This window comes from Chelmon rostratus, chromosome 19 (assembly GCF_017976325.1).
Source record: "Chelmon rostratus isolate fCheRos1 chromosome 19, fCheRos1.pri, whole genome shotgun sequence".
Classification (NCBI taxonomy): Eukaryota; Metazoa; Chordata; class Actinopteri; order Chaetodontiformes; family Chaetodontidae; genus Chelmon; species Chelmon rostratus.
In genome coordinates, this window is record NC_055676.1 from 13,832,394 (window position 1) to 13,847,352 (window position 14,959).

General features: G+C 44.6%; 1 protein-coding gene across 5 annotated transcripts in view; it reads right to left on the reverse strand.

Annotated features, from left to right (window-relative positions):
• Positions 1-263: 263 nt before the first annotated feature.
• Positions 264-14,959, reverse strand: part of LOC121623026 (mediator of RNA polymerase II transcription subunit 13-like) — a 78,392-nt gene continuing 63,696 nt past the window's right edge. The window contains exons 7-31 of one of the 5 annotated variants that reach the window (XM_041960142.1): positions 14,474-14,638; positions 14,118-14,274; positions 13,911-14,015; positions 12,893-13,549; positions 12,417-12,630; positions 11,929-12,007; positions 11,691-11,812; positions 11,354-11,450; positions 10,938-11,155; positions 9,360-9,538; positions 8,185-9,113; positions 7,707-7,886; positions 7,332-7,561; positions 7,027-7,225; positions 6,641-6,929; positions 6,298-6,550; positions 6,017-6,205; positions 5,687-5,910; positions 5,436-5,578; positions 4,960-5,118; positions 4,665-4,829; positions 4,227-4,390; positions 3,111-3,275; positions 2,776-2,885; positions 264-2,140 (exon numbers count right to left, since the gene is read on the reverse strand). In XM_041960142.1, coding sequence (XP_041816076.1) covers positions 2,008-2,140; positions 2,776-2,885; positions 3,111-3,275; positions 4,227-4,390; positions 4,665-4,829; positions 4,960-5,118; positions 5,436-5,578; positions 5,687-5,910; positions 6,017-6,205; positions 6,298-6,550; positions 6,641-6,929; positions 7,027-7,225; positions 7,332-7,561; positions 7,707-7,886; positions 8,185-9,113; positions 9,360-9,538; positions 10,938-11,155; positions 11,354-11,450; positions 11,691-11,812; positions 11,929-12,007; positions 12,417-12,630; positions 12,893-13,549; positions 13,911-14,015; positions 14,118-14,274; positions 14,474-14,638 — 5,525 coding nt within the window. In that variant the 3' untranslated portion in view covers positions 264-2,007. Of the gene's footprint in view, positions 2,141-2,775; positions 2,886-3,110; positions 3,276-4,226; positions 4,391-4,664; positions 4,830-4,959; positions 5,119-5,435; positions 5,579-5,686; positions 5,911-6,016; positions 6,206-6,297; positions 6,551-6,640; positions 6,930-7,026; positions 7,226-7,331; positions 7,562-7,706; positions 7,887-8,184; positions 9,114-9,359; positions 9,539-10,937; positions 11,156-11,353; positions 11,451-11,690; positions 11,813-11,928; positions 12,011-12,416; positions 12,631-12,892; positions 13,550-13,910; positions 14,016-14,117; positions 14,275-14,473; positions 14,639-14,959 lie in introns of all 5 variants that reach the window. The other 4 variants (XM_041960145.1, XM_041960144.1, XM_041960143.1 and 1 more) reach the window with 4 other exon arrangements.

The following is a 14,959-nucleotide window of genomic DNA, read 5'->3' on the forward strand; positions in this document are numbered from 1 at the left end:
GTTTTGGATGACATTTTTTCCTGAACACAACCTAGTAGCTGTCACATATGTGCAGCGGAGTAAAAAAAAAAAAAGGCCTCTGAAATGCAGAAGTATAAATCAGCTTAAAATTGAAATACTACTCAGAGGCAAGTACCTAAAAATTTGTACTTCAGTAAATATATTTTGCTACATTCCACTGATGACCAGTCACCAAAATGACATATGGATGTACTCTTAAAAGAAAAAGGCTTAAAGAGAACACTGAACGCACAATCATTTTCAAGAGTTTTAATAATTTACTAAAAAAGAGTGTAAAAGTAACAGATCTTTCCCACTAAAGTGGATCTGCTTGATATTCAAAGTGATGACAGATGTAACAAATTTTTGCAAACTTGCCCTTGTCTGCACATTTGTGTACGCTTACTTGGCAATTTAACCTCTTGGCTGTAATTAAATGAGTTTTGTACTGTATATACTGTATATCAAAAAAAGCTCACAGCGAAAAAATACTTTGATATGAATCACTTGAAAGTAAACCAACCAGCATGAAATGTACAGCTGTTAGAAATTCCAAAAAACACAGCTGAAAAGTGTATATACAAACATGCTAGGAATCTAACAAAGAGCAGACTGAGTGAAGCTGAAGAGACAGGCCTTTCTTAATGGTTTGCTTGACATCATTTAGGAGAGCCAATGAAATAAAGCATCATTCTTAAATATTTAACAACCTTGCAATGTTCAAATACCATCGTGTTCTATTGCCTATTTCAAGTTTTTTTTAGCAGAAGAGGAACACTTTATAAATATAGAGTATACTGTATCTCCTGCATCAATTAGTTTAATTTAAACTCATTAAATAAAAAGGTACAATGTTCAGTATCTGTAGAAAAAAAAAGAAAAAGAAAAGCAAAATCCATTTTCTTTGATAAATGTTCATACTGTGTCCACTTCTAAAGAGATAGTTGTGTCCATCACCCTTATCATTAAGTGCCTGTTTGGAAGAGGTAATATATATTTATGTATATACACATATATATATCAAATTCTATGACATGATATAATTTGTATAAATATGGCATCTTTACAATTGCATTAAATGACATTTTTTTATTTCAGATCCCAAGACTATTAACAGTCATTTGGGAGAAAGGCCTTGTTTAAGTTTCTCACTTTCTTGTTTAAAATATTAAAAATAAGTCTCAATTCTTTGCAAATGTTTGTCTTACATTATAAACAACACATCTGTCTTGACTGGTCAAATATTTTCCATTGTGTCCATATCTACAACACTTTGGAAGGTGAGGAAAAAGTGCCATTATCAAATGCTCCCCCTTTGGAGTAAATGAGGACGTTTGCCCCTTTCAGAGTAAAGGTAAAAGTTTCATCAACCCGACTGCAAGTCCCAAGAAGCTCAACAGTGCAGTTCTATACAAAAATGTAAAAGCATCACTTGATGTAACAAAGCCATGTGTTTGTGTTGTCATGCCGTTTTGCTGGTTGTACAATATGGATTTGGACAATTATGATGCCCTGCACAGGAGTCCCTTTTCACAGGTGAGGGTGTAGCGAGAATCATACAGAGCTTCTCTCTCAGTGTCATCCACAGATGCCTCAAATGCCACTAAAAGGTGTAGTGGGACAAAACGCTGTTGAGATCAGGAGAAAGTTATCGTTGTGATATGTCAGTAAAATGGGCATAGCTGGACAGACGGGTCTGCTTTCCTCCTCAGACAGCACCCCAACTGGCACAGGACCAGTTTAGAAGGTACAAAATGTGCTGGGTTTGCAGGGTGTCGTGCTTAACGAGTAAAACTGTTCGGAGCATTTCGCTCTTCCTATTCATTACATTCCAGGCACGAGAGAGTCCGACTTGCCTCGTCCTTTATTTGGCCATTAAATCCATGCCTGCCAGAAACAGCAGAAGAGCTCTGGTGCCCTCTGGTGCCCAGAAGGAGGAAGTGTAGGCACGGAGGACATGAAGGTAAACGTCAGTGCCCTTAGAGTTGTCCTTGAAGTCTCACGCAGCTAAAGCATGTTTAGGATGGCATTGTACATTTGGATCAGTATGGCAAAGTGGACAGGCAGGCAGGACTGGCGGTCTTGGGTGGCAGGGGTGCACGTCAGCCAGGAGAGGGCGTTGTACTGCTCCAATACAAACCTGGGTTTGCAAAATACAGAATTTTAGCAATAAAAATTTGTAAACAATTCTGACTTTTTAAGAAATATTGATATGATTTATATCCTAGAGGTTCATCCAATCATTTCGCCTTGATTCCCTTAATCGTAACACTGTGCACTAAAATCATTTGTTCACTCTTAATATTGATATTGAATATTTATGGTAAAGAAATAGGGTTCATTAATGATTTGAGTTGATTTTGTAGCTCATAACGACACTCTATTGTGCATGAGGTATTTACCTTTAATCAAGACACTGATAACAGTTTTCTCTTATCAGTTATAATGCATGTGCAAATGATAAGCTATTGATTCTTACTGATAAACAAGTAACGTCAGCACACAAACCTGTCCTTAGCACACATTGCAATCTGTTGTTAAGGTGAGATAATTAATGTTGCTTACCGAATGTAACACTTGCATAAAGTGTATACGTATAAAAAATAGATAGCTTAAGTAAACAGATTTATATTAGCTACTTGAAAAAGCCGACTGGCCACAGACCTTGAAACGTCAGCCTGTTTTATACTCACCCTCTAGTATCTGCTTTCACTAGCAGCTCTATACAGCAGATGAGAAAGAAATCTAAAGGGACAACATATGTTTTGTATTTACCTGAGCACATCAGAGGTGGTCTTTGAGTCTAAGGGGTGAGGGGTCCTCTTATTCTTGTCTGACACCAGCTCATCTGACTGGGCTATGGAGATATGGTGGTGGAGGGAGGCCTGGAGAAAAGGCACAAAGGTCGTAAGTCAAATGTTTAAGCAGATATGCAGATAGCCAGCAGACGTATGCCTCTTCAATATTTAATCATATTATTAAAAGCATTTCTGCACAAATCACTTTATCAGTGTCACTTTCCATCTCTTTATGTTTCTCTCTGAAATAAAACAAGCTTTAATGGGTCTCTCTCTGTCCGCCTCAACCACACACACAGCGTTTCTGAGTACCTTAAGGAAGAGTGGACACTGGCTCTCAGCCTGCGGGCAGGAGGCCCAGAACCAGTGAGGAAGTCCATTTGCCTGTGCAGTGGAGACGTAGTAGCCCAGAGCCAGCGGCTGCTGCTTCAGCTCTTCTGGTGGACTGTCCCGAGACAGCAAGCGCTCACCCTGGCTCTATACACACGGGAGAGGGGCCAGCAGTTAATTACAAATCCATCTTGTGATCCGAAGAAATGCATTTATTCATCCGTCTGCATCTCGCAGTTCTATGCCTTTGGACTTGCCTGAGTGGGCTGTCTTCCTTTAACAAGAATAATGTAATGTATGAAAGCATGATAAGAGTACAGAGAGGACTGTTTACGAAGGTGAATGACATTGCACAGTTATCTAATATTGAAAGAATACTCTAGTTCAGCAGTCATGCACAATCTGGTTCTGGGTTCTAGGATGTGATCCTTGTAGATAAAAAGATATATAGCATACTGTAGTAGAGTACAGTAAGTTATACATGCAGCTCCGGCAATCCCATCTGCAGTGGAAAAAGACAAATTTCTCTGTCTTTTATTAGGTGATAAGCTTTTTTGCTGCACATTTTTGCAAAACACACACATATGTGCATTTTTTTCTCAGCAGGTCAATGCAGTGATTACATGCACAGCACATGGAGCTAACATAAGTATGCATAACGGTTACTTTAACCTGCAACTTGGTGCCGTGCAGCTACACTTCGGCTGGGCTGTTCCCACAGTTTATCAGTACTGCATGACATGTGCTGTAATGTAGGTTGTCAACACAGCTCTTCTTCTGTGCCTCCAAGACAAATTCCTCTGCATCTATTATACTTGGCAAAAGTCTAATTCTGATTCTTGTTTGATAATATGAGGGGTGGACTGCCGGCAAAGACTGCAGAAAAGGAGTTTGCATGCTTAAGAGAGCAAAATCAAATCTGAACCTTAAGAAGTATGCATGGTAGTTCCAGCAAAGCACCTCTGTTATAAACAGCTGTCCATAGAAAAGTTGCATCACTTTTTCACATGCAGGGCATGCCATTGTTGCAAGACGGTAACATTTGCTACAGCTCGAGCCACTGTAGGATGGGTTTTTTTTCACCGGTCCCTGACTCACCTTAGTGTGCTGGAAATGTGATCCCATTCCCATCCCGGACGGAGAGCCGGGCGAGGGCACAGGAGAGGTGTTAGGGGAAGGGTGGAGGTTCCCTGTGATCAACATCATGTCATGGCCGATGTCGTTCTCCAGTTCATCAGGAAAGGGCAGATCGAACATGTCATCTGAGGGAAGAGATGGAGATAACTAAATTAGAACTTATAATTAACAATGGCACCACTCGAGTTTGGGTCAATTTCCCTCCAGCACAATTAATATTCCAGCAAAAGGATGTATTCAGTACAAGGCACAGGGAGAGAAACGCTTTAGCACAAAGATGCCACCTGTTGGTACAAAAAATTATATTTAAACCATTTTTAAACAGGTGTTCAGTTTCGTCTGTCTCAAGACATGAAAGTTGATCTTGTAACTATTAACTGTTATCCTGCTGCTCGTTACCATTATTGTCCTCGGTGGGGTAGGAGCTGGGTGCCAGCTGGGTGGTGGCAGAAGTTGGGAAGACAAGGATGTGAGTACAGGAAGCATCCTGAGGTGTGTTCAGCTGCGAGGTCTGCAAGTTCAGAGCAGTGCTGCGGCCGAACACTGAGCCCATGGTCACTGCATCTGAACACACACACACACATAGAGACAGCCAACATTATCATCACCATAACTACGAGCATCACCACTGTCACAACCATCATTACGTTACTGCCATCCTCTCCCAGTTTCACGGAGTGGACGGGCTACTAACCAGGCATGACCACAAGGGAGCCCTGTGGCTCCATGGCTACCAGGCAGGCGCTGAGGATAGACGGGGAGTCAGCAGCGGAGATCCCACACATGCGACAAGCCTCCCTTAGCTGGCGCCCTATTGAATGGAGGGAATGCTCCCCAAGCAGTGAGCTCCAGTCTTGTGGAGAGACAGCAAGGTGTGAGAGGGAGAGAAGAAGATGAAAGCTTCACTTCATTTTATCTCATTCACATATCTCAATTCTTTAGGGAAAATAAAAGAGAACCCCCACACAAAAAAATGAGACACTCTATATTTTTTAGTGTATACACAAAAAGTTATTACAGTGATTATGAAGTAATGTTTTATCCACATTAAAATCAAACAAACAAACTGATATTTATTCGATCTTTTAATCTGTTTTCTCTGAACATGACTCATCTTTAAGTTTTGTTCATCAGGACAAGCCCGGTTTCTTCTGTACTGACATCACTCACCTTTTAGCTCCCCGTGCCCCAGTCTGCCTAATCGGCCAATCACAATCCTCCATGGCAGTGAGGTCATCTGGATGAGGCCAATACACCACTCCCACAGCTTCTGTAGTCCCATCTTCCTGGCTGAAACCTTGGGCCGTCGCGCTCTAAAAAAAAAACATACAAAAAACGATGAAAATTGCAGAGAGATCAGAGCCTTATCTCACATGTGAAAAGGGCGACGGTGCACAGAAACTGCAACAACTTGTCCATACCTGTTGGGTACGTCAATGTTGATAATACAAGTCTCCAGGAGCTCCCCCTGCTGGTCAGTGCAGGACACCAGGATCCAACGCTGGTCATGTGACAGGCAGTATCCAACAAAGAGCACATTGTATTTGGGAGGGACCTCCGCCCATATCTCCCCTTGCTCTGGCTGCTTGGGACGGGTCGGACCGAGGATGAAGGGGGGAGAGTACAGCTGCAGAGGGCTGGGGTGCTGGAGGAGGAGAGAAAGGTGAATGAATACAGGCATCATTTTCAGCATAACATGATCAAAGTTGCCTGCAAGGAAATTAGTTAGTTAGATTAATTTTCATGCATACCTCTGGACTCTTAAGTACAGAATTGACAGTGGACACTGGTCCAAAGCCTGTCAGGGACTTGATGTGTGTTTGCTGGGGCAGCAGACGTCTGCACTGGGAGTAACAGGAGAAGGCCAGGGAGCGCAGATGTTGCAGGTATAAATGGCTCTCCCCACTGGCTGGTTGGAGGAGGTACTGGCACGGCACCACCTAAGTAACGCACATAAGATGGAAAGAAAGGATGACGATCACAAGAGTGAGGCTGAATTCTGTTTAAGTGTGTCCACTTTAAATCTTCCTACCTGCAGCACCAGCGCCGGTCTCATCGTCTCAGGCAAAGTCTGTAGCATCTCTGTGTAGCAACGGAGGAGCCCTAGTAGCCAAATGCTACCTGCCTCCACCTCATCACCCTCCTCTTCCTCTCCCCCTTCATTTCTTGCTCCACTTGAGCTAAGAAAAGCATCCACTATGTAAATAACAATAGCTGGTGGGTTGGCGTGGCTGTCCACGGAGTCGGCCACAGTCGGGATGCCGATTCTAGACTGTTCAGAGGTGCTGAAAGAGAGCAAGAGAGTGAAGAAGTGGTACTTTAATGGCATTAGTTCAAATGTGTGGAAGATAATTTCAGATTTATTTGAGTCTTACAGTTCAGGGTTTTCTGCTGGTGTGTTGGCTGGTGGCGTGGCGCTGGAAGGCCCTTTCGTATCGCCAGTTGCTCCCTGGGTTGTCTCCCCCGTCTGGTTTGAGGTTGCTCCACTCGGCGTTGGAGCGTTTCCTGAACTGGCAGCGCCTGGAGCTTGTTCACCATCAGAGCCCCAAGCTTGAGGCTGGCCAGAGGAGGCAGGCTGCGCTGAGGATGTGGGGTTTAAGGGAGGCTGGACTTTGGGAGGCAGCAGAAGACTGCTGTCTAAAGGCAGGGCTGACAGCTGGGGACCTGCATTTAAAAGAACGTAAATATAGAATAGAGTGCAATAGAAGTGTCTGGATGATATGATATGATAGATTAGATTAGACCATATAAATGTTCTCACCAAGTTGCTGCTTGCAGGCATAAGCATAGAGTTTAAGTTTGCTGAGGTTGTCGGTGTGCTGCTGTCCAGCCCAGGGTCCAGTCAACCACTGGTCCACGTCCAGCTCCTCCAGTTTTTCTGGCTCCACTTCTTCCCCCACATGCACGAGGCCGTCCCTGGACACCTTGGCCAGAGGACGGTGCTTCCCGAGGCGGCAAGTCTGGAAACCAAATCAGGGCTACTGTTCATTCTCTCATCAGAAAGGCTTACCTAAACATTTGTGTTGAAATTCTACCAAGAGTCTGATTTGGAATACAATCTCCTACCTCGTAAACGGCGCTGAGCTCCTGGAAAAAGGCACGGCCCGCAGCCAGCAGAGAGGGGCTGTTGGGACACAGTACCAAATACGCCACATCCCGCTGCCCCCCATAAGGCTCCAGCAGCAACTTCTCCCAGAAAGGTAACGCCAAAGGGGACAATGCCAAGAAGTCTCTCTCACGGTCATATCCCAGTAACACTGTAGGAATGGGCAAGGGCTCCGGCGACTCCTCCGAACCTTGAAAAAATAGAAATTGGAACATTTTAAGTTGGTCTCTGTGCAATTTACACCATAACTTTAGACATTTGTAGTATTCTAAGTAATATTCAGTAAAAACTAAGACAGGGCATTCTGCATAAAAACGAAGAATGTATTGACTCACCGTAGGAGCCTCTCCCAGCCATCTTATGGAACTGCTGCCAGGTGAGCGGACCCTGAACATGCTGGATGTTTTCCCACGTCCGTCCTGTTCTCTTCTTCTGGATGGCATCCTGCAGGAAAGGCTGCAGAGACAGCAGCATACGAACCATATCCTGGGACGACAACATGCTCATGTCCACCACTGTGGAGATTGGCAGACACACACACACACACACACACACAAGATATATGAACAGATGCACACATGTTAACATGATACTATACACAAAAGAAACAAACACACATAAAACACAATATATAGTTTAGAAAATACAAATACAGCAAGGGATCAATAAAAATAATATTCTCACTAAACATCTGTCTGGATTGTAAAGTGGGACTTTTTTTATCAGAGTTTATGACACACTGTTATCCAAACAATGCACTGAGTTATTTTTATGGCGTGCATTTTTCTTTCACAGCCAAATCATGCCTCTTACCATTCGTGTGAGGCCAGGAGTGAAGAGCGGTACTTCTGACAACAGCTGGATCTACTTTCCCTCCTGTGGGGTTATCCACATACTGCAGCCCCTGTTCCAAAGCATTGTAACACTCCACACAGGCATCACTCCCATCCGCCCACTGCTTTTCAGACATCCAGCTTTGGAGCAGCGCCCCTTTGCGGCCATGGCAAGAACAGCTGAGGGGGAGATGCAGTGACGCCAGGGAAGAAATGGGCTGGGAACACTGCTCCTGCAGGAGGATCATGACCAGCGGAGAGGCGGGGGCCGCGTCCTGCGGCCTCTTGGCTCTGGGGTCTCTCATAGTTGGGTCTCGCCGGCAAAGAGCCAGCCTCCTCTCGGCCGCCCGGCCTACCTCAGAAGTCCGACCGTAAATATCCAGCTCATCCTCCAGGAAGAGGCCTGTGCCATGGGCGAGCAGCCTGTTCACGATGGCACTGAAGCCACACATACAGCGGTACTGATCTTCACAAGTGGAATCAGGGATATACACCCCCACGTCTGCTCCTTTGACATTCATATTACAGGCACAGATACAGCAGCTGTCAAAGTTGCGATCCTTGAATACATTGAGGACGGAGTCTGAGAGCAGGAGGACAGCGTACAGGCTGTGAACCTCAGGCAAGGAGGGTCCTGGCCGAGCTAGGGGCTCCACAGAGCTGAGAGGCAGGCTGGTGGAGGGTGTGGAGACCGGTGAGCTAAGCTCAGTGCCGTCCTGCTTCACTGAACCCTGCCCAGAGCTTGCAGCATTAATACCCCGTGGTGTACGAGGGGTTCGTGGAGTGGGCACAGAGAAGCGGGGAGTGGCTGGAGATGGGAGGATGCCAACAGTAGTGCTGACGGAGGCAGTGGTGGCGCTCATCTGGCCATACTCCTGGTCTGTCAGGGTGTTGACACTGGGGATGTTTCTGGAAAAACAGATCAAAAGTCAAAGAGACAAACAGGATCACTCTAACTGTCTGTGCAGCAGCTCTTAGAGGCTGCTCCTCACACCCAAACAGAGCAAAATCCTGCCAGTCAACCTTACATGTTCATCATTCAGAGCCACATATTCAAGCACAATATTTTTTAAAGCTTAAAGAAAAGCTTTAAAAATAACAGCATGAGAAATTTTTATCAGCATCAAAGATCCCCTGCCAGTGCTGACTACTCACGTGTATCCATCTCTGATGAACGTGTTATTTTGGGGATGCATGGCTGTTGGGAAATGCTCCATTTTGGGCAGGAGGGCCCAGGATGGACGATAGTAGCATTGCTCTGGAATCTTGAGTGGTGGTAGACTCTGGCTGGGTAGGCAGGACAGCGGAGCAAACATGGAGGTGCCTATTTGTGGCTGGAAAGAGAAGACATTACAGAAAAATATAAGTTTATCATAAGTAACATTGACACACATTTCATTGCACTGGGTGGTGGAGTGGTGACATATCTATCAGTTAAGCAAGCCTGGTAAGAATTAAGGCACTTAAGTTAGCAGGTTACATGTTATGGTAGAATAAACCATGCACAATTTAACAAGGAATGATTGGGGATAATCTAAAGAGAGCAATTTTACTGTATTTGATTTATAAATTGTAAACACTGTAAATATTTCCAAAAAGAGGTGAATAGTGCACTCGTCAGGGACTATTTTTAGCTGTGGATTAATACACATTTAGAACACTGGTGAGTATTTACAACAGCAGGGAGGTCTACGTGGGATCGTTCCAGAATAAACTACAGTTCCCCTGTTCACTGTAATGTATGTGTCAGCCGGTGCAACAGTGTGCCTCATTGATGTATTTGTAATAGTTTTTTGGCAACAATGGAAGTCTATGGCACAGAGAAACAAGGATGCTGCCAACACTTGCAGTAGTAGAAAGTAATTGCTGGTTTTGTCTTGAGACATTCCACATACATTATCCATAAGTTTAAACATTTTATGCCATATATTAACTTTACCATCAACACATCAAAAAAAGACAGCTCTATGACAACATTTATAGGCTCAACTGTCCAGTTTTAAGGATCACGCGTGTGTCCACTCCACAATCTCGGCTTTGTCATTTAATCACAATGAAATGTGGAAGTCTGGGAAACCTCGTCTGTTCACTCTCATTTAAAAAGGTTATAGTCTCCACATCAGCGCTCGATACATGTTGATTATACACCACGTCGCACTCTGTAAGCGATAGAGGCTGCAGTACAATACAAAGAAAATCTATTACATCTGTAGCTAACACTCAGTCGTCATTAACTTGCTTCAGTCCAATCAATTCTAAAGCTAAACTGAACCTTTTAATCCCGTGCGCGTGTTTTATGCATTGAGTCGCACAAACAATACTTGTTGTTTAGAGCAGCTTGTTGTTTGTGTTAACGAGCAGATGTACCTAATAGTGGCCACTAAGTGCATTCTACTATAATTATCACTTCCCAGCTCACAGAGCCTGCAGTCAGTACAGATGTCTGACTCACAACACAGACACAGCTAATTAGCGCGCTACAGGTATTAGTGAAACAATTCCAACATGATGTGTGAGCCTGTCCAGCTGCTCAGGAGTCAGTCAACAAGTCCTTGCAATGACTTCCCTTTGATGAGAGTTTTAAATGGATTTGAGTAATTTTATAAAAGTAATTAACTAGTCCAAGTCCCTCATCTCATGCTTCAGTGTCATTTTCTAATTTCACTCTCTCACACATGATGCACAAAGCTTAATAGTGTGCTGTTAACTGGAGATCGATCGATTCCTCCTCACCTTGATATCCTCCTGCCGGGGACTGGCAAAGCCGTCCTCAATGTCCATCCTGTATTCAGTCAGCTGGGCGGACGCTAAAGGCGGCAGGTGGTCAGCTGCTCCGCTGGGCGCGGGGGGCTCTTGGCTCGGGGTGTCGCGATACGTCATGATGGGAGAGAAGGCCGGGTGCTGCTCTAAAGAAGGCGGGGTGGGAAACATGCGCTGGAGGTCTGCAACTGCTGAAAGGAGACAGAAATAGAGAAAGAGAAGGAGGAGGGGAAAAAATGTTGTTCACACAGGTGCAACGGGATAAAGAAAATGATTGCAACACCTAAAAAAAATGATCTTCTGCAACAAGTACGAGTGCACCAAATACGCACGAACACTGTAGTTGGATAGGAATGTATTTAATCTAGATCTGAGAACTAAACACTCACTTGATGGATACGGTACTGCAACTCTCCCCTCTTTGCCCAGAGGGCGATCTTCTGTGGATACTGGAAGCTTGGTGGAGTGCTGGTTGGGGTAAACAGTCTACAAATTATTACACATAAAATTAGAGGGTCAGTTTTGTTTAATACAGTATTTTCTAAAACACGGTGGATAATGAGAGAATTATACTAACATCAGCGCCTGTAGCTCCACTAAATCTTTAAACTAAAAAACCTTTATCTTGGGCTAATTAAGAAAAGAGTCAGACAGTATATTTAGATACTGTTTGTTAAAAAACAAAGGAAACATGTGTAAGATTATAGTGTGTATATCATGTCTCACCCCCAACTCTTCCTCATCTTCATCAAATATGTTGTCTAGATCGGAGATGTTGACCACTAGATCTTTTTCTCTGGTCAGGGAAGGATTGGCTTTGGCAGCTCCATCATCCTGAGCTGATTCGTCTAAACAAACACAAAACAAACTTCAGGACAACAGCTCCAAAGTACTAGTATGCGCTCAGCATACAGTAGAATATGCATCTGATGCATGATGTTGAAGGTGGTGGTGGTGGTCCCACCTGATTTTGGAGCTGAGTTAAAAATGGACATGGCGTCCTTCCCATCAGGCAGTGCTCCATTGCTGGTGATTTCTTCTCCCTGCTGGAAGAATTAAAAGGAAATGAGACTATTCTCAGTTTAAATTCCAGCCTGATTTTGACAAAATAAAAAGCCAGGTGCCACCCTTTCAAACCAAGATTATATGAATACGATGTGTATGTTGCACATACACAAAATGCTTCTTGAGGAAATGTCACTTTTGACACTATGGAATGGATTTCACATTGAAAACTGATGAAGATTCATTTGGAATTTCATGCAAGGAAAGCAGCGTCACAAAAGCTTAAAATTTACATTTTGTGCATAAATTAACAGGGTGCACTTATTTAAGACTATATGAGCATTTCTATTTAAACCTGTAACAACAACATTTTCAGCCATTTGGAGGCCAATATCTAAGTACAGTTCCTGCTTCTTAACCGTTCCTGCAGAGTGTCAGTTATCCTACCTTGACCTTCTTGCTGGGTTCTCGCCCTTGACCCTTTAACCTCTTGGAAGTGGAGAAAGTGTACTCAATGTCTCCTTCCTTGAAGTCGTAGGGATCGTCCCCAGGCTCCCGCAGTGCCTCCACACCTGGCTGCTGGAACAGGCCCAAAGTGTGGATGTGGTCCCTCACCCTCTCCTCTGAGATCTTAAATCTCTTCAGAGTCTGTGTGTATAGTCTAGAGGCGGCAAAGAGACAAGCGCAATCAAGTGATGTGCAGTAGTAGATTCTTTCTCTCTTGCTTGCTTTGTTTTGCGTCCTCATATCTAATCTCACACCTCAAAATAACTCTTGGATGTGTCACACACAGTTGCTCCAGTGCTACCCCAGTTTTTATTGGTGATGTTTTCGATCTAGTATATTCTTAGCTACTCCTTGCCTTTCCTCTCTCAACCGCACCTTACATTTTGCAAAACCTTGCTGTTGTGTCTCTCTCCTACCTCTTTAGGGGAGCTCCCTCAGTGGCTGTGTCCGTCTTCACTTCCTCTAATTTATCAGAGGGGAGTTCAGGGGGTCTGAAGTCAGTCTTATCAGTCCTGGGAGTCCTGAAGCCTCTCCACCAGCCGGCCCCGCTCTCCCTCTGCCTCAGCAGAGCTGTATACACAGCTGTCTCGCTGGCAATCACCCCCAACCCTGAAGCCCCGTCCGGACAGACCGGCATATCTACAGGCCCATCCAGGACCTCTGGGTCCTGCACTCGGGGGTGTGGGCTGAGCGTGGGCGGAAGTGGAGACACTGGTGAGTGGAGGAGGGCCTCAGGGGCTTTTCTGCCATTGGAGAGGGGTTTGGGATACTTGCAGCTTGGCAGAGCAGCCAGAGGCTCCATGGGTGGCTCCAGCGCCACAAGACCCCCGAGTTGGGGCCCTCCCGGGGAGTCCTGTTCCAGAGGGGTCTCCTGTGTGACAGATAGGCGGTGGTGGAAGGGGATCATGGCTGGCCTCTTGGACTGTTTGTCAGCCTTTTCTGTCTTGTCACTGGTCTTGTGTTTGGGCTGGGAGGGGGGGTATAATGACGGGCCAGAGGACTGAGTGGGGTTGGCACTAGTCTGCGGGTTGGCAGTGGATGTGGTCGTCAGACTCAGCTTCTGCTGTTTCAGCCTGCAATTGAGTCGAAAAGGTTAAAAAAGAGAACAAAGACCCTCTAATGAACCTCTTTTTAAGCTATTTATTACAGAAATGTTGCTTTAATGTACACAGTAATTATTCTTTTTATATTTCCCTTCTTTTTGAGAGAAACAATTAAAGAAATATCAATGGAATAATTATTGTCATTATTGTTAATTTGAGCAAATTCTTAATTGTATCATGTAAAAAGCTTTTAATATAAATTTCTTTATTTATATATATATATATATATATATTTATATATTTCTTCTGATCATCAGGAACACAAAGCTCAGATACTGTACATAGAAGTGCAATGCTGATATTGAACAGCTTGTGTGCAGCTCTGTGGTACCTGGAGCAGCTGCAGGACACCCTCGCTCCCAGATCGTTGAAGTCCCACGTGGTTATTCCATTTGGCACTTCCTTCTTAGGCGTCACGTCAGTTGGCTGATTCAATCTGCAGGGAACAAACAGGTCCACGAGGGCACCAGCTCAACTGCATCACGGCACTTCGACAAGCAACCATGGCAGACAAACTCAAAGCGATGATGCAACTTACATGTACTGAGGCTGGTTGAGATAGCACTCCCTCCAGGCCTGATGGACCACCTGACAGGTTAGCTTCTTCCCAGAATGCTTTGGGCTGATGCTGGTGACTCCCATGCTGCTGTCCGGCGTGGGCACACTGGAGACGGAGGTCACAAAGCCACTGTCCGCTGAAAAGATGACGAGTAGAAGGAACAGACGTCATGATGCAGGATTTATTAAAGTTAGATTTGGCAAATGTAGCTTCAGTCTCGCATCTCCTCCGAGCACCATTTTTATGATTGTTCATGGACGCCTAAATTATAAGTGCACACCTTGAATTTCGATGGGATCAGATGGCATTAGTGGGTATGTGTGTGTATTCGTTACCTGAGCAGGGCTGCTGCGGTGACGTGGGCGGTGTGAGCGGCACGCTGCAGTGATTTGGCTCCCTGTTGAGGCCCGGAGCTGCAGGAACAGGTGGAGGCTGCTCCACGGGAAGGTCCCCCTGGGCAATCAGCACTAAAGCAGCTGGGTAGGTCATCCTTACTCCACCTGAGAAGACAAAAAGGATTACTCACTGGTACGAAACAACCAATGAGCACCATTTGTCAGGAGGAAAATGATACATGTTCCAGACATTTATGAAAACTGGCCACGAGTGTTGTAGCTATATAGTATTGTATATGGTACCTTATCCATTAACATAATGACAACATTTTCACCATCTTAAATCCCATCACGCTCACGTCTTCACTATCATTTCAGGCAGCAAAGACTAGACTTTTTCTTTTAAGATGTAAAAGTCACTGGTATCCATAGGAGCTTTGATTATAATCAGGTCAGACCAACGCTGTGGGATCAGACTGATTAGGC